Source organism: Aquarana catesbeiana, linkage group LG07, assembly GCF_042186555.1.
Source record: "Aquarana catesbeiana isolate 2022-GZ linkage group LG07, ASM4218655v1, whole genome shotgun sequence".
Classification (NCBI taxonomy): domain Eukaryota; kingdom Metazoa; phylum Chordata; class Amphibia; order Anura; family Ranidae; genus Aquarana; species Aquarana catesbeiana.
Genome location: NC_133330.1, coordinates 28,208,505 through 28,227,210, shown reverse-complemented (window position 1 = coordinate 28,227,210; position 18,706 = coordinate 28,208,505). Strand labels below are relative to the sequence as shown.

The 18,706-nt window shown below is 43.7% G+C and overlaps 1 protein-coding gene across 1 annotated transcript in view; it reads right to left on the bottom strand.

Annotated features, from left to right (window-relative positions):
- The window catches only part of CELSR3 (cadherin EGF LAG seven-pass G-type receptor 3), a 263,963-nt gene that overhangs the window by 77,449 nt on the left and 167,808 nt on the right, over positions 1 to 18,706 (bottom strand). Inside the window, exons 4-9 of the mRNA XM_073591845.1 lie at positions 16,059 to 16,174; positions 13,838 to 13,926; positions 11,782 to 11,939; positions 9,374 to 9,537; positions 8,862 to 8,987; positions 1,155 to 1,324 (exon numbers count right to left, since the gene is read on the bottom strand). Of these exons, the coding sequence (XP_073447946.1) occupies positions 1,155 to 1,324; positions 8,862 to 8,987; positions 9,374 to 9,537; positions 11,782 to 11,939; positions 13,838 to 13,926; positions 16,059 to 16,174 (823 nt within the window). The remainder of the gene's footprint in view (positions 1 to 1,154; positions 1,325 to 8,861; positions 8,988 to 9,373; positions 9,538 to 11,781; positions 11,940 to 13,837; positions 13,927 to 16,058; positions 16,175 to 18,706) is intronic.

The following is an 18,706-nucleotide window of genomic DNA, read 5'->3' as shown; positions in this document are numbered from 1 at the left end:
AGTATTTCTGAAACTGCTGATCTACTGGGATTTTCACACACAACCATCTCTCGGGTTTACAGAGAATAGTTCGAAAAAGAGAAAATATCCAGTGAGCGGTGGTTATGTGGAGGAAAATGCCTTGTTGATGTCAGAGGTCAGAGGAGAATGGACAGACTGGTTTGAGATGGTAGAAAGGCAACAGTAACTCCAATCACCTCTCGTTACATCCAAGGTATGCAGAATACCATCTCTGAATGCACAACACATCGAACCTTGAAGCAGATGGGCTACAGCAGCAGAATATCACCACGGGTGCCACTCCTGTCAGCTAAGAACAGGAAACTGAGGCTACAATTCGCACAGGATCACCAAAATTGGACAATAGAAGATTGGAAAAACGATGCCTCTCGATTTCAGCTGCGACATTCAGATGGTCGGGTCAGAAATTGGTGTAAACAACATGAAAGCATGGATCCATCCTGCCTTGTATCACCGGTTCAGACTGGTGGTGGTGTAATGGTGGGGGGGATATTTTCTTGGCACATTTGGCCTCTTAGGACCAATTGAGCATTGTTTAAACTGTAGTATTGCTGCTGACCATGTCCATCCCTTTATGACTACAGTGTCCCCATCTTCTGATGGCTCCTTCCAGCAGGATAATGCACCATGTCACAAAGCTCCAATCATCTCACCACTGGACAATGAGGTCCCTGTACTCCAATGGTCTCCACACTCACCACATCTCATCCAATAGAGCACCTTTGGGATGTGGTGGAGATCGGCATCATGGATGTGCAGCCGACAAATCTGCAGCAACTGCATGTTATCATGTCACTATGGACCAAAATCTCTGAGGAACGTCTCCAACACCTTGTTGTATCTATGCCACCAAGAAGGAAGGCAAAAGGGGGTCCAACCCGGTACTACGGTAGCAACGTGTACCTAATAAAGTGGCCGGTGAGTGTATATGTGATCAACAAGAGGTTAACTGTTGTACTGTTGTTCCCCCTTCATTCCTTTTTATACTGGACATTGTATGTTGTGCTGTTTTTACCAGGTTATGATTCTTGAAGACCATTTTCTATCCCCAATAAAAAAAATGTTTGTTAATAAAAGATATCAAAAGTCACATCTATAGGACGTATGTATGTGATAAGAGAGTGTACACTTGCCTGGCACATGATGGTGGTATACTGTCCCGCATGTGCTTGCAGCAACACCCCGTCTGAGTTTCGAGTCCGGAACGCCAGCCCCAGGAACCAAGGAATGGAAATCTTCACCTCATTCTTAAAGTCCCAGGATAGGACTCCACTACTGTTAAAATGAAAGGGGTGGTGCATTGCTGAAGAAAAAAAAAGTGACATAAAATGAATTAATATATGTGAACTGCTATAGTCTGTTCAGCCAGTTTTGCGATCAGATAACACAGCCAAGTTCTGGATTCCCTGGATCAATCGGCAATTAAAGCCTCGTACACACGATCGGATTGTTGGCCAACAAAACCGTGGACTTTTGTCTGAAGGGCGTTGGCCCAAACTTGTCTTGCATACACACGGCAAGGAATTGTCGGCCAACAAATATGAACGTAGTGACGTACTACGTGGTTTTTCAGCTCTTTAGCGCCACCCTTTGGGCTCTTCTGCTAATTTCGTGTTAGCAGAAGTTTGGTGAGTGTTGATTTGCGCTTTTCATTTTGCACTTTTCATTTCACGCTTTTCAGTTAGTTTCTGAACGGCCGTTCGTCAACCAGACATGTTGCGGAATCGGAGGAGATAACGTGTTATTTATTATTGGCCTTGGAGTTATTGCTTTGACATTATTTTTTGGTTGAATAATAATGATTTGATTTGGTATATTTTCTATATTTTTGGATGCATAGAATGCACTTTTTGGTTAAGTTCTATTGGCAGATATCATGTCTAATTTTATTTGTTTTCTTTTTTTAATGCACAATAAAAAAATTGTGTAGAATAATACTTGGCTATGTGTTTTACTTCAAATGACAGTTTGGGAGTAGGAAGTTATATTTTATAAAATACAACAAGGGACACCAACATAGTTAGTAAACTACAGGATAATGGTGTTGTGGTAACTTGCCCAAATAATAAAAAAAAAAACATAATAATATTATTCTTGATATCACTAGAAAAAAAAAGCCTTTGAAAATGTGTTTGCAATAACTCCATCAGTATCACCAGCAAAGCAGCTTCATTATTATCCCATTAAAGAAGAAGAGAATTGTGCGCTGCATTTGGAGATTTCATAATTTACCGCGTCGCGAATGTGAATTCTTCATTACGAACGCTAGTTTACAAGACCGACCGCTTCTGGCTCGCCCTTGCTTCCGAGCATGCGTGTTTGTACTTTGGACTTTTGTCCGACGGACTTGTGTACACACGCTCGGAAAATCCGACAACAGACATTTGTCTGTGGAAAATTTAAAAAACTGCCATCCAACATTTGTCCGCGGAAAATCTGACAATTGTCCGATGGAGCGTACACACGGTCGGATTTTCCGCCAACAGCCTGACATCACATATTTCCCGTCGGAAAGTCCGATGGTGTGTATGAGGCTTAAGAGTTTAGGCCTACCTATGACTGGACAAGAAAGGAGCAGCAAAGCACAGATTGGGTTATCCATGCCGCTCTCATTCCCAGTCAGGGGTTTGCTGGGCAGACAATTACAGGAAGATAATATCAGGACAGTTTCAGGTATGCCCACTGCCACATCGCCATCCTCACGGGTTCTCTTCCTATCTAAGCTCTCAACAGACCTAAAGTAGCATTAAACCCTCAGTGTCTTTTTTGGTTTAACACAATGAGCACAATAAAATAAAACATTCCTCAGAAAACTATTTGTTAAACGTCTTACTCAGCACTTGCAGTTTACAACTTTCAATGCTGCTGGCTCCTGCTCTCTCAGCACTGCTTCCCTAAACTTCTGGTCTTCACAGGAGAGTGTTAAGAGTGGACAGTGCAGTCTCAAGCCAGTTTGCTAACTTGGAGAAGGGTGGGGAACAAGGAGCAGGGGAGTGCCTTGCCAACCTATGCTAGAGGGGTGTGTGCTTCTTTTGATGCACACAGCGTAGGAAGGCACAACTCTAGTCCTTGTATACAAGGGTGACTCCATAGAATGCTGCAGGAGAAAGGAACCACCCTAAAACAGGAAATCTGGGGCAATGGTCTTGGCACCAGTTTAGACTGGAACATAGGCAAAAATTAAAAGATAAAGAAGCTGCATACCGAACAAGTGATTAAATCCACTTCTGAAAATACTTAAAAAACTGAGGGTGTAAAATCCCTTTAAAGTAGGGCTCCACCCAAAAGGGCAAGCGCACTTATTTGTCTCCCCCCCCCCCTCCACTGCCACATTTGACACCTTTCGGGTGGGGGGGAATGGGTACCTAATTTTGATGGGTACCTGCTCCCACTTCCAGCTGACTCCCCATGGCAATTTAATCCAGAAGTTCGCCGCCCCCTCCCCCCCCCCCGCCAGGCCATTCACACAGCGCAGCGCACTTCGTGCATGTGCAGTAGGGAACCAGCTGCGAAGACAGAAGGCTTCACTGCTGATTTCCACTACCCAAGATGGTGGCGGCAGCACACGAGAGCCGTTTGGCTCAGGTGAAGACACCACTGGATTCGCGGGCAGGTAAGTGTCCTACTGTTAAAAGTCAGCAGCTACAGTATTTTTTTTTTTTCTGAAGTAGCCTGCAGCTCCTCTTTAAGCCAGCGTGATGTTAACATGCAGTTTCTCTTTCTATCCTCTAGAGGGCAGCAGTTTCCTCTCACGCTTATTTTGTACAAGACAGTACAAGCCATGCTTAGCTATCCTAGATTGAAGAATAATGAGGTTTTAATTATTAATTAACGAATATTTAACAAATATAACTGACACATTCAGTCTTTGGTTTATAATTGCAGTTACAAGGTTATATTTTTTTTTTAGTTTCAAGGTGTGGAAAATGAGCAAACCGCTCAGAAATCGGTCTAATTTAGCGGGTAGGTACTTTCATCGGGTAGGGTACATTCCTAAACAAGATGTAAACCTCAAAAACCTGGCGACAGCTGTAATATTTAGTAGCACTGGAAAACTAGCCTGGAGCACTGTGTATAGACGCAAATGTGTACCGTGCTTCAATTCCACCCACAATATCCCAGAGGGGCGCTAACCTCACTACACACCAGTAATCTGTATATTAATGTTCTCAGACACAATACACCATGCTGTGGGGATGTTAATCAACATTGCAGGTGAGAACTAGGAAAGCACAGCTGTGCACGCTCTAGTATTGACAACACACTGTCATTAACAGCTGCAGGTGTCAAACTAACATTCGGGAACCAATCAGCGTAGTCCTTAACCACTTGAAGGTTTTACCCCCTTCATGACCAGGGCATGTTTTGCTATTTGGCACTGCACTACTTTAACTGGCAATTGCACGGTCATGCAACGCTGTACCCAAATTACATTTACATATTTTTATTTTCACACATAGAGCTTTCTTTTGGTGGTTTTTAACCTCTTGCTTACTGGGCACTTAAACCCCCCTCCTGCCCAGACCAATCTTCAGCGCTGTCGAACTTTGAATGACAATTGCGCGGTCATACAACACTGAACCCAAATGACATTTTTATCATTTTTTTTCCACACAAATAGAGCTTTCTTTTGGTGGTATTTAATCACAGCTGGGGTTTTTATTTTTTGCTAAACAAACAAAAAAAGAAGATGGAAAATTAAGGAAAAAAAAAATCATGTTTCATAGTTTGTTATAAAATTTTGCAAACAGGTAATTTTTCTCCTTCATTGATATGCGCTGATGAGGCGGTACTGGTGGGCACTGATAGGCACAGATAAGGCGGCACTGATGGGGACAGATAAGGCGGTACTAATGGGCAGAGATAAGGCGGCACTGATAGCCACTGATAAGATGGCACTGATGGGCCCTGATGGGTGGCACTGATAGGTGTTACTGATAGGTAACACTGATAAATGGCACTGATGGGCACTGGTAGGTGACACTGATGGGCAGCAATCTTGATAAGGCACTGATGGGTGGCACTGTGGGCACTGGTAGGCGGCACTGTTGTGCACTGGCAGGTGGCACAGGTGGGCACAGATGAGCTGGCAGCAGCTCTCCTTGATCGGGACCGATGTCCCTCTGAGAGCCGCCGGTGATCGGCTTTTTTTTTTCTCTTCACGCTGCCAGCGCGAGGAGAAAAAATAGCCGATTACCGGCTCTGTTTACATCACATGATCAGCTGTCATTGGCTGACAGCTGATCACGTGGTAAGGGTCAGGATCGACCCCTTACTCCGATCTGTGATCATCCGAGTTTCATAGACTCGCTGATCACAGAGCGCGCGTCCTGCAGGGGGCGTGCAGGCTGCTCGGGCACGGGAGGACGTCTGTTGACGTACTCCCGGCAAAGTAGGTCCACGCTGTAGCCGTCATTCGACTATAGCGCGGATCTAAAGAACTTAATCATCCTTGGGGTTTTTTTTTATTTTGTATTATTTTTTATGTAGTATGACATGATAGTCTGTTTTCAATGATAACCTTCAACAGTAATAGATCAACCCCTTGGTGCTGGCAGTAACCAGCCCTTTAGGGGGTTTGCTATATGGCCATTTTATGGCCATATATTAGCTGTTACGGCGGTCACATGATTGGAAAACTCCCGATAACAAGCAGCGATCGGAAGCTTTCCGCGAGTCGCCGGTCACTGTGACGGTAGCGCACAGGGCGTGCGCTCTCGGCACAGCACTGTTGGCACTATTGCACGCAAATATGCAGCCACTCGGTGCCAAGGCCTCGGCTGCCCGAGAGGCCACATATTTGCGTTTGCTTGGCGCAAACAGGTTAAGCCTGTGCAAACAAGGGGTTAAAAGATATAATTAAAGCAAAAGGCCAAGTTCTTTCACAATAACACACAATGTCTAAAGACTTATGCCGCGTACACATGATCGGATTTTCTGACAACAAAACTTTTGTTCGAAGGTCGTTGGCTGAAACTTGTCTTGCATACACACGGTCACACAAATGTTGGCCGACAATTACGAACATGGGAACGCGGTGACGTACAAAGCGTACAATGAGCCGAGAAAAAGGAAGTTCAACAGCCAGTGCGGCTCCTTCTGCTTGATTCAGAGCATGCGTGAGCTTTTGTGCGACGGAATTGTGTACACACGATCGGACTTTCCGACAACAAGTTTTGTTGGCGGAAAATCTGAGAACCTGCTAAGAAACATTTGTTGGCGGAAAGTCCGACAGCAAATGTTCGATGGAGCATACACACGGTCCGACAACAAGCTCACATCAAACATTTCCCATCGGACCGTGTGTACGTGGCATTATGGTTGTAGCATCCAAGGTAAGTATATCCTACATTGTGGTGGAAGTCATATAGGAGAACATGACGGACATGTACACACCAAGAAGATGGCACAGACTGGTAGGCACATAACTACTATGGGGGTGGGGGTGGGGGGGTTAAACAGAAACCTCATATGGTGTAGTTAGCGCCGAGGCCTCAAAGCAGGGTTTCTATTATTTATTATTATATACAGTATCTCACAAAAGTGAGTACACCCCTCACATTTTTTGTAAATATTTTCTTCTATCTTTTCATGTGACAACACTGAAGAAATGACACTTTGCTACAATGTAAAGTAGTGAGTGTACAGCTTGTATAACAGTGTATATCTGCTGTCCCCTCGAAATAACTCAACACACAGCCATTAATGTCTAAACCGCTGGCAACAAAGGTGAGTACACCCCTAAGTGAAAATGTCCAAATTGGGCACAATTAGACATTTTCCCTCCCCAGTGTCATGTAACTCATTAGTGTTATAAGAAATGGAAATAATTACCCCCTTTATGTTGGGACTTTAAATGGACCACCGACTCAAAAATAATGTGTAAAACGTTATTTAATATGATAGATTAAAATACAAAAGATAACGTATATGATAAGGATGCACTACATATGCTACATGAAACAAATCAACCATAATATGTAAAATAGCATACAAAGTGAATGCCCAAAATCCCGACGCGTTTCCGGTATAAGGTGTTCCAATACCTTCCTCAGGAGCCAGGGGTTCAGAGAGTTTAACATTCAAAATAAATTCCAGTATGGTGATTGCCAGGCATTTATCCCGTGACTCCACACCCCACACTTGACGGACCTACTTGTCTCACGAGAGGTGGATCGCTGGGACATTGTTACCTGGGCTATTTAGCCCAACAGCAATATTTGTAACCAGTTGTTCTGTTCCACCTAACGGAAGTAAATATTATGAGCACGTCCTGATAGATTGGGCAAGTGTTATACACCCGGAGAACGCACTTAATATCTATAATATCTATGATATCTACGGTGGCAAAGCGCGCAGTGCCAGTATGGACTCACTGGTCCCTAATGCTCACCTTTAATATTGAATCACCATACTGGAATTTATTTTGAATGTTAAACTCTCTGAAACCCTGAGGAAGGTATTGGAACACCTTATACCGGAAACGCGTCGGGCTTTTGGGCATTCACTTTGTATGCTATTTTACATATTATGGTTGATTTGTTTCATGTAGCATATGTAGTGCATCCTTATCATATACGTTATCTTTTGTATTTTAATCTATCATATTAAATAACGTTTTACACATTATTTTTGAGTCGGTGGTCCATTTAAAGTCCCAACATAAAGGGGGTAATTATTTCCATTTCTATCAAAAGGGATGGGACCACCATGCTCTATATGAGATGATGGGAGCCTCTACTCTGTCTATGCATTAGTGTTATAAGGTCTCAGGTGTGAATGGGGAGCAGGTGTGTTAAATTTGGTGTTATCGCTCTCACTCTCTCATACTGGTCACTGGAAGTTCAACATGGCACCTCATGGCAAAGAACTCTCTGAGGATCTGAAAAAAAGAATTGTTACCCTACATAAAAATGGCCTAGGCTATAAGAAGATTGCCAAGACCCTGAAACTGGGCTGCAGCATGGTGGCCAAGACCATACAGCAGGTTTAACAGGACGGGTTCCACTCAGAACAGGCCTCGCCATGGTCGACCAAAGAAGTTAAATGCACGTGTACATGTAGGTGATCCAGCGCAACAGAGTTGCCCTGCTGGAGTAAAACTGCGGTTGGTGGTCCAGAAGTGGTTAATCATGTGATTACTGTGACAGCCAATCACAGTGATCACATTCAGGCCTGCAGGTGACACGGTGCCTCTCTCTTTCTCCCTCGCTCTCAGTGCACCTGCTGTGTACACAGAAAGAAGTACAATGATAGAAAGGATTAGTGTCTAAAAAAATAATAAAAACTTTGAAAAAACTTGATAAAAAAATAGAGATCATTTATGATAGTGTTATTTTCAAGTAAATTTTTATTTTTTTTTCCCAATAAAGATTTTTATTGAGAAAACACATATTTATAACAATAATACAAAAATAGTAGTCCAGGTTGTCATATTTTCAAGTTAATTAATGTATATTGAAGCTACTAAAAATTGGCCTAACATCTAGGCTTCAATTAGCTCATGAAGGGGTTCAATGTAAAAAAAAAACATGTGAACAGCATGGAAATGTGGCAGATGACAGCAAATATTGGCCCTGAGTTAGCTTTAAGGGAATGTATGCGAACGTGTCTGGCTCTAAAGCATATCATTTGGCCAGAAAAAGCCTGTAGCTAATCCTCCTGGTATCTGCACACAGTGCACAATGAAATCTCCTCTCTCTCTCTAATGCTAGTATAAGAAGCACTGCTAGGTCCTCTTGTATTTATTACATGTATGACAGGTTTTCTTTATCTGAACCTGCTTGGCACTCTCAAACAAAGAGCTCTGCTAATATGAGATCACGCTCTGGGGTACTCACCGATCTTGCAGTCCTTGCCTCCAAACCCCAAGGGACAATCACAGGTAAAGGTCCCCCAGATCAGTGAACAGGTCCCCCCATTCTTGCAAGGGTTAGAGTCACAATATGATTGCTTGGCGTTACATCCTGATAGAGAGGGGACAAAAAGAACAGCATAACTTGTATGGTGCTCTCTACATTTGCTTGTTGGTAATATGGCAAGATGACAAAGATACATGATGAAAGTGGCTTTTCCTTGTTCTGGATAGTGTGAGTTAGCATAGTGTTGGGTATTTGCTGCTATCTGTGGCTCTGTTAGAAAGATTCACCTTCATTTCCTGTCCTTGTGACAACAGTTGTTCAGTCAGGAAGTGAGGGAAAATCTGCAACAGGGACACAGACAGAAATTGCCCTTTGGGCCAAAACATGTAGTGATTGAATAGGGGTACAGAGAAAGACAATTCTGTAAACACCATTTTCCTTCAGGCTCCATTCATGAAGTGCAAACGATCAAATCACAGCACCTGTCCTACCTGCATTAGTTCCATTGTTTGCGATGTAAGAAGCCAGGTCAATCTTCCTGCTGTCAATATACAAATCTTTCATGCAGCCGATGAACTCCCTGTGTGTGACCGGGAAGTTCTCAGGAAGATTGGGGACTCCGCCGAGCAGCAGAGGGCCGGTCAGGTCCAGAGATCTGAAAAAGAAATAGAAAAAATGTCACCCATCCCCAATGATTTCATCCCACAGACAATGGAGCCATCCCCCCCCCCAAGGATTTCATCCCATCTTGGCAACATGGTACCACAGCACTGAATCAAGCTATGTAGGTTCTAATCGGTACATGTGTGCTGAGAAGTTGATGTTAAGGTAGATGGAGATAAGGGGTAAAAAAAAGGAAAAAAGTAATAAGTCTCAAGTCTCTCTCTTGTTCCTTTGTTTTTTTAATCTACAGTATTTATTTACATAGTTCCCTCTTTCCCTTCTCTATTGGATCCTGAGTCTTAATCTCCTCTCTCTATCTTCCCCTTTTCTTTCCATCCTCTCTCTCTCCTCCCTCTCCCTATCTTCCTCTTTCCTACTGTCACTCTCTTTTTCTCCTACGCTCTTGAACCCTCTCCCCCACACCTTTGTCCTTCAATCCTTTCTTTCCTCTCCCCTTTCCTCTCTCTTTACTCCCCTCTCCCTCTAACTTCATACATCACTCCCTCCACTTCCCTCTCCCTCTGTCGTTCCATCCTTCACTATCTTCTTTCCTCTCCCCATCTCTCCCGCTTTCTCCATCCATTATTTTCTTTCCTTATCTTTTCCTTCCTCTACCCTTATCTCTGTTCATCACTTTCTTTTCTTTCCTCTCTCTGGAAATCCATCACTATCTCCAACCATCACTCTCTCAACCTCCTTCTCCCTCTGTCCATCACTCTCTCTTCTTCCCTCTCCCTCTCTCTGTCCATCACTCTCACTTTCTTTCCCTCTCCCTCCATTAATCACTCTCGCTCATTCCCTTTGCCTCTATCACTGTCTCTCCCTCTCCATCCATCACTCTCTCCACTTTCCTCTACCCCTCTTTCCATCTATCACCCTCTCTTCTTACCTCTCCCTTTCTCTGTCCATCACTCTCTTTCCTTCTCCCTTTATCTATCACTCTCGCTCCTTCCCTTTCCCTCTATCACTCTCTCCACTTCCCTCTACCTCTCTTTCCATTCATCACTCTCTCTTCTTCCCTCTACCTCTCTCTCTTTCCCTCTCCCTCCATCTATCACTCCTGCTCTCTCCCTTACCTTCTATCACTTTCTCTCTTTCCCTCTCCCTCTAACTCTCTCCACTTCCCTCTACTTCTCTTTCCGTCCATTTCTCTCTCTCTTTCCTTCTTCCTCCATCTATCACTCTTGCTCCTTCCCTTTCCCTCTACCACTCTCCTCCTTCCCTTTCCTTCTATTTATCACTCTCTCTCCTTCCCTCTTCCTATCCTTATCTTTCCTTTGTCTTCCTCCATTACTTTCTCTCCTTCCATTTTCCTCCCTCTGCCTTCCTCTCCACTATCTCTTTCCATCACTTTCTCTCCTTCCCTCTCTCAAAATCTATCACTCTCTCCTCTCTCCCTATCTCTGTCACCTTCCTTCTCCCTCTGTCCATCACTCTCACCCTTTCCTTCTACCTTCATTTATCACTACTGCTCATTCCCTTTCTCACTACCTATCACTCTCTCTCCTTCTCTCTCCCCCTAAACTCCATCCATCACTCTCTCCACTTCCATCTACCTCTCTTTCCATCACTCTCTCATCTCTCTCCCTCTCTCTTTCCATCTCTCTCTCTCTTTCCCTCTCCCTCCATCTATCACTCTCGCTCCATCCCCTTTGTTCTATCTATCATCTCACTCTTTTCCTCTCCCTCTAACTACATCCATCACTCTCTCTTCTTCCCTCTCTCTCTTTCCGTCTATCACTCTCTACTTCCCACGCCCCATCTCTGTCCATCACTTTCTCTCCTTCCCTCTCTCAAAATCTATCACACTCTCCTTCTCTCTCCCCATCTGCCCCTCTATCTCCATCCATCACCCTTCCTTCTCCCTCTGTCCATTACTCTCCAAGTCCATTGTTCAGTCTTTCCATTTCCCTCTCCCTCTTATTCCGTCCATCACTTTCTCCTCTTCCCTCTCTCTTTCCGTCTTTCTCCTCATCCTCCCCCTTCTCCTTTCCCTTTCTATCTATCTCTCTTTTAACCTTTCCTTCCCGTCTCTCTCATCCCTCATTTTTGCTCTCCCTTCAGTTTTCTCATCCATCCCACTTCCCATGAGCTCCTCATGATAACAGCTGTATTTGTCCTACCTAACTCTCTGACAGCCTATCCTAAGTATAGGAATGCAATGCTGTAGTCACTTGACTGCTCTACTATTGTAAATTATTTTCTGATGCAAAGAGAGTGTGGAAAGGCTACTCACTTTTTGGAGCTGGACTGCACCCCTTCAGCTGCGCATGTATAATTCCCAATCTCATTGCTGAACCTTAGAGCCACTGAAACGTCGCAGTCATCAACTGCCAACACAGCCACCTTCTCTTTCGATGGCCCCTGTGCCACCCCTGAGGATCCAGTTTTTGGCTAGGAAGGAAGAGAAAATAGTAACCAGAAATATGCAATGAAAGTGGAACCCTCGCCAAAACATTGTTCCTGGGAAAGTAGAAGAAGAATCACTATTTGGCTTTTTTGATTGTTGGGACAATTTACCCTCAGTTCCTCTACAGTGGGTGTCAAACTGGTGGCCTTCCAGCTGTTGCAGAACTACAAGTCCCACCGTGCCTCTGCTTGTGGGAGACATGCTTGTCTCTGTCAGCCTTGCAATTCCTCATGGGACTTGTAGTTCCACAACAGCTGAAGGGCCGCCAGCTAGTCTAGCAGTTAGGATAGGAGAAAATGCAAAATTTGATAGTTGGAACAGACATTGAGGGAAAATATCCTAAAGCAGGCACCTGAAAAAAAATGCCAAAAAGCATATATTGATTGGTTTGTACAAAAGTATAGCGTCTACAAACTATGGGATAGATTTATGGACTTTTTTTTTTAATTGTTCTTACTAGTAATGGAGGCGATCAGTGATTTTTAGCGAGACTGCGACATTTCGGCGGACAAATATGACACCAAGCGACACTTTTTGGGGACCAGTGACACCAATACAGTGATCTGTGCTAAAAAAAAATGCACTGTCACTGTATAAATGACACTGGCAGGGAAGGGGTTAACATCAGAGGTGATCAAAGGGTTAGCTGGGAGTGTTTTCTTACTGTGTGGGGGATGGCTTAACTAAAGAAAGACAGAAGTCCGTGTTCCTGCTTAGCAGAAACACAATGGGGTTGATTTACTAAAGACAAATAAATTGCACTTTGCAAAGTGCAGTTGCATGCTACCATTGCTCCAGAGCTCAGTAAATGAGCAGAAGCTCTGCTGACTTTCCATCACCCAATCATGTGCAAGCAAAAATGCCATTGTTTTTTTTTTTTTTTTATTTTCCTTGCATGTGATTGGGTATTCTTTACAAAGCGAACCTTCATATCATTTACTAAGCTCTGGAGAAATTGCAATGCAGAGTGCAACTGCACTTTGCAAGGTGCACAGTCTATTTGCCTTTAGCAAATCAACCCCAAGACCTCTGTCTTTCTTACTAGCAGAATGGCGATCTACCTTGTTGACATAGGCAGACCGCCGCTCTGCCTCTCTCCGAACGATCGCCGGGTTTGGGACCCAATGTCGGTCGGACCCTCTGATTGGCTCCCGCTGTTTGCAATCACAGCAGGAGCGGGGGGGGGGGGGGGCTCCGGCGAAATGCGTGTGCACCCTGGAGCCGAAGAGAGGAATCATGTACAGGTATCTAATTTTGTGCCGCAGTATATATATGTGGGTCGGCCCTTAAAGATTGTAAAGGTAAATTTTTTTTAAAATAATAAACATATCATACTTACCTCCACTGTGCAGGTCGTTTTGCGCAGAGTGGCCCTGAACCTGCTCTTCTGGGGTCCCCCGGCGGCTCCTCCCCACATCTGATAACCCCCTCGCAGAAGCGCTTCCCCGAGGGGGTTACCTTGCGGGCGCGCTCCCGATTCCAGCATTCGGCGTCCATAGAGGCCGAATGCAGGACTCAGCCCCCACCCCTCTGCGCTCGTGTCATTTGATTTGATTGACAGAATGCAGCTATCAATTTATCAAATCAAGCGCCGAGAACTCTGGGCAGGGGCAGAGTGACAGCGCGTCCCCGTGGGTCAAGTTCGAGGGGTCAGGTTAGTAAAACGGCAGGGCTGGGGGGCCGGTCACTGACAGGTGTTTTAAGATGTATTAAGGTAAAACAACCCCTTTAAGTAGTTAGAGTGTGCATGCAAAGGCAGGCACTCCAATACTTTTGGTAATATAGTGTGTATATATATATATATATGTGTGAATACTTTATTTTCTTTAGTCCTGACCATAATAAATAAATAAAACCACTATATATTGCCTTTATGTCCTACCTTGTTGTAGTAGCGAAGCTGGACGGTGTGCCACTTGCCATCACTGACTCCCCCAGGGACATAAGGGGTCACCAGAGTGCTGGATTCACCTTGAAAACACAAATCAAACCTGTAAAATGCTCAGCCATGATTAACACCCCCCTACACATTAGACCAAGACGGACGGAGAACTTGCTTAATTCTGTCCAGGTCGCTCATAAAATGAATACAAAGATGTCAGACTCATTGCCCTATCACCCGCATCCATAATACGACAGATGTCTGCATTAGCTGAGGTGGCTAAACCCATTTGCACAGCATCCATCAAGGCAGGAATGAGTTGCAATTAATAGAAAAGCACCATTTCTATCTTGTAGTCTCCGGTAGTTTCCACTAATGATGCACTCAGCAATGCCTATGCACAACCACCCAGTCCTGCGGCTGATACGATCGCAATTTAGTGGTCGGGGGGAAAAAGCTAAACCTGCTCCAGCGGTGGCTGTTCTGTCACAGCGAGGACGGATGCTACAAGATTTACAACCTCAGTTACTGCCTCTAAAAGAAACATCAATCTCCAGCATGGGGAGCCTAACGTACAAGGCATGCAAAGAGGACCTGTGGAATAGGCCATTATGTGCCTTTTATTGACGTGTTTATGAAAGGTTTCTGAGTCAAGGCCTCAGAGTGGGTGGATGCGGCAGATGGGAAACTGTGGGCTTTCTAAAGGGAGTTCAATATTTTTAAGTCAGATTGGTAACGTGAAATATTAATGTAGCCGTGTGGGTTGAAAAACTTGTAATACTGTGTCATTTAGCAAAAGCTGTATATATCTTAATGGGATGTGGCTGGCAATTGGAAATAATACTGAAAATGCAACCTATCTATTCAGGAGAGACTGGTGACATCACTGACAATGCAACTCATCCATTCACTAGAATACAGCCTGAGTCATTTGGAGCCTGGTGATGACACTGACAATGCAGCCTATCAATTCACTAGAGACTGGAGACATCATTGGAAATGCAGCCTATCTATTTCCTGGAGACTGGTGACATCACTGAAGATGCAGCCTATCCATTCACTGGAGACTGATGACATCACTGAGAATGCAGCCTATCCATTCACTGGAGACTGGTGACATCATTGAGAATGCAGCCTATGCAGTCACTACAGACTGGTGACATCACTGAGAATGCAGCATATTCATTCTCTAGCGACAAAGCCTATCCATTCACTGGAGACATCATTGAGAATGCAGCCAATCCATTCACTGGAGACTGGAGACATCATTGAGAATGCAGCCAATCCATTCACTGGAGACTGGTGACATCATTGAGAATGCAGCCAATCCATTCACTGGAGACTGGTGACATCATTGAGAATGCAGCCAATCCATTCACTGGAGACTGGAGACATCATTGGGAATGCAGCCTACCCATTCACTGGAGACTGGTGACATCATTGGGAATGCAGCCTACCCATTCACTGGAGAATACAGCCTCATTCATTTAAAGACTGGTGATACGACTGAGATTGCAGCCTATCCATTCACTAGTAAGCAGCGACATCAAAGGGAATGTAGCATATCCATTCACTAGAGACCACTGACATCAAAGACAATGTAGCCTACCCATTGACTAAAGACCAATGACATTACTTGGAATGCAGCCTATCCATTTACTACAGACTGGTGACATCATTGGGAATGCAGCCTATCCATTCACTACAGACTGGTGACATCATTGGGAATGCAGCTTATCCATTCACTACAGACTGGTGACATAACATTGGGAATGCAGCCTATCCATTCACTACAGACTGGTGACATCATTGGGAATGCAGCTTATCCATTCACTAGAGACCGGAGACATAACATTGGGAATGCAGCCTATCCATTCACTACAGACTGGTGACATCATTGGGAATGCAGCTTATCCATTCACTAGAGACCGGAGACATAACATTGGGAATGCAGCCTATCCATTCTCTACAGACCGGAGACATAACATTGGGAATGCAGCCTATCCATTCTCTACAGACCGGAGACATAACATTGGGAATGCAGCCTATCCATTCACTACAGACCGGTGACATCACTGAGAATGCAGTCTATCCATTCACTACAGACCGGAGACATCATTGAGAATGCAGCCTATCTATTCACTAGAGACTGGTGACATTGTTGGGAATGCAGACATACAAGTAGGTCCTGCAATCCCACGTATATGAACCATGCACCAACCTGTGGAATATTTCAGCTGCACTTGCCCGTCGTGGATCTCCACCGCAATGAAGTCATGCTTTTCATTCAGTCGCCCGTTGTAAAGCAGGAGGCCGCTCCTCTCTTTGGTGGCAAACCTACAGAGGAGATAGAAAACAAATGAGACAAAGACAGAAAAATCATAGTGCGATTTACCAGATTCTGTCACCAAGATTTTTCTGTACCAATTTCTGGGACTGATGGAAAAAAGTCAAGAAATGAGATTGGCTTGGACTTTCAGAAAGTCAGATGTTGCCTATGGCAGACAATGCAATGCTTCTGTTTTTTTTTTTTTTTTTTTTTTTTTTTTAGTGCAAAGAAAAAGACTGCATTATCCTGAATGGCCATTATGGGCAACACTGTGACTTTAAAGCAGTATTAAAACCAAAACTGTTATGTATTGCCAATCAATAGATGCAGTGGCTGCCTTCTTTTTCTTTTTTTTAAGCCCCTTCCCCCACTGTTTTCACCTGGTGATTTGGCAAGTAACACATCTCCTGTATTAGAGTCCCCCCCCCCCACTCTGGATGAAAGAGCCCAGGGGACACCTTTGGAAAGCAGCATTGTCAGTCTGGGGGAGGGGAGTGTTAGATGTACTAGCAGATTTAGATACACTAACAAATTGAAGCCAAACTCCAGCTCACACTGCAGTTACAGCAACATTTTTTTTTCTTCTGGGATAAACATTTTACATAAATAAATATAAGATGATTATCATAAGCATGCCTGTCAGTGATAAATGGGGAATACTATAGAGTGTCACTTGAGTGCTGGGGCTGCTGACATCACATCCAAGATGGTAACACCCAGCTGCATTCTCATGGCTTTTGGAAGTCTACACAATGAAGGCTTTTACAAGTAAATACCAGGCACATAATGGTGACATCACTGAGAATGCAGCCTATCCATTCACTAGAGAATAGTGACATCACTGAGAATGCAGCCTATCCATTCACTAGAGACTGGTGACATCACTGAGAATGCAGCCTATCCATTCACTAGAGACTGGTGACATCACTGAGAATGTATCCTATCCATTCACTAGAGACTGGTGACATCACTGAGAATGCAGCCTATCCATTCACTAGAGAATGGTGACATCACTGAGAATGCAGCCTATCCATTCACTAGGGATGAGTGATACACTTAGAATATAACCTGTCAATTCACTAACAATCAGTAACATCACTGATAATGCGGCCTATCCAATCACTAGAGACCAGTGACATCACTTAGAATGTAGCCCATCAATTCACTAGAGATCTGTGACATCACTGAGAATGAAGCTTATCCATCCAATCACCAGAGACCTGTGACATCACTGAACATGTAGTCTATCAATTCACTAGATGACATCACTGAGAATGTAACCTATCCAATTTTTAGAGATCAGTGACATCACTGAGAAACAAGCCTATCGATTCACTAGAGATGATGTAATGCTTATGTCGCGTACACACGATCGGACATTCCAACAACAAAATCCATGTTTTTTTTTCCGACAGGTGTTGGCTCAAACTTGTCTTGCATGCAGACGGTCACACAAATGTTGTCAGAAATTCCGATCGTCAAGAACGCGGTGACGTACAACGCGTACGACGAGTCGAGAAAATTGAAGTTCAATAGCCAGTGTGGCTCTTCCAAGCATGCGTGGAGTTTTGTGCGTCGGAATTGTGTACACACACGATCAGAATTTCCGACAACGGATTTTGTTGTCGGAAAATTTGAGATCCAGATCCCAAATTTTGTTTGTCGGAAATTCCGACGGAAAATGTCCGATGGAGCCTATACACGGTCGGAATTTCCGACAACGAGCTCCCATCGAACATTTGTTGTCGGAAATTCCGACCGTGTGTACGCGGCATTGGAATGTAGTCTATTAAATCATCAGAGACCATGACATCACTGAGAATTTTGCCAATCAACTCACTAACAACCAGTAACATTACTGAGAATGCAGTCTCTCCAATCGCTAAAGACCAGTGACATTACTTAGAATGTAGTCTATCAATTCACTAGAGATTGGCGACATCACTGAGACTGCAGCCTATCCAATCACTAGAGATCAAATCATGAAGAGTGAAGCCTATCCAATCACTAGAGACCAGTGACATCACTGTGGATGCAGCCTATCAATGCACTAATCAGTGACAGCAAGTATATAGAGACCCGATTTGTAATGGTACTGCACATCGTTAATGGTTGGGATTATTACTACTGTCTTGTATAAGGGACGGACTGTGTTCTAATATTTTTTTATTTTTATTGTTTGTATGTTTAATTGTTTGAAAAAAGCTTAATATACAGTACATTATTCCATTCAAAAAATAATGCTGAGACAGGCTGACTCCCTAGAACAATCAGTCACTGGCCACAAATACAGCAATTGTGACTTTTTCTGGCCAAGATTGGCTGGTTGATGAGACAAACGGGTTATGTATATTGTGCCGGTATATATTGCCATTATAAAATGCCTGTAGCAATAGAAAATGGAAAAGAAAATGAACAGTCAAGCACAAAAATTAAATTACTGTTTCATTTAATGAAAAAGTTAAAGAAAAATTCTTCAAGAATTAGTTAATTAACTGGTATTGTTATCTAATATTTATCCTTTTTAATTACATTGCTGT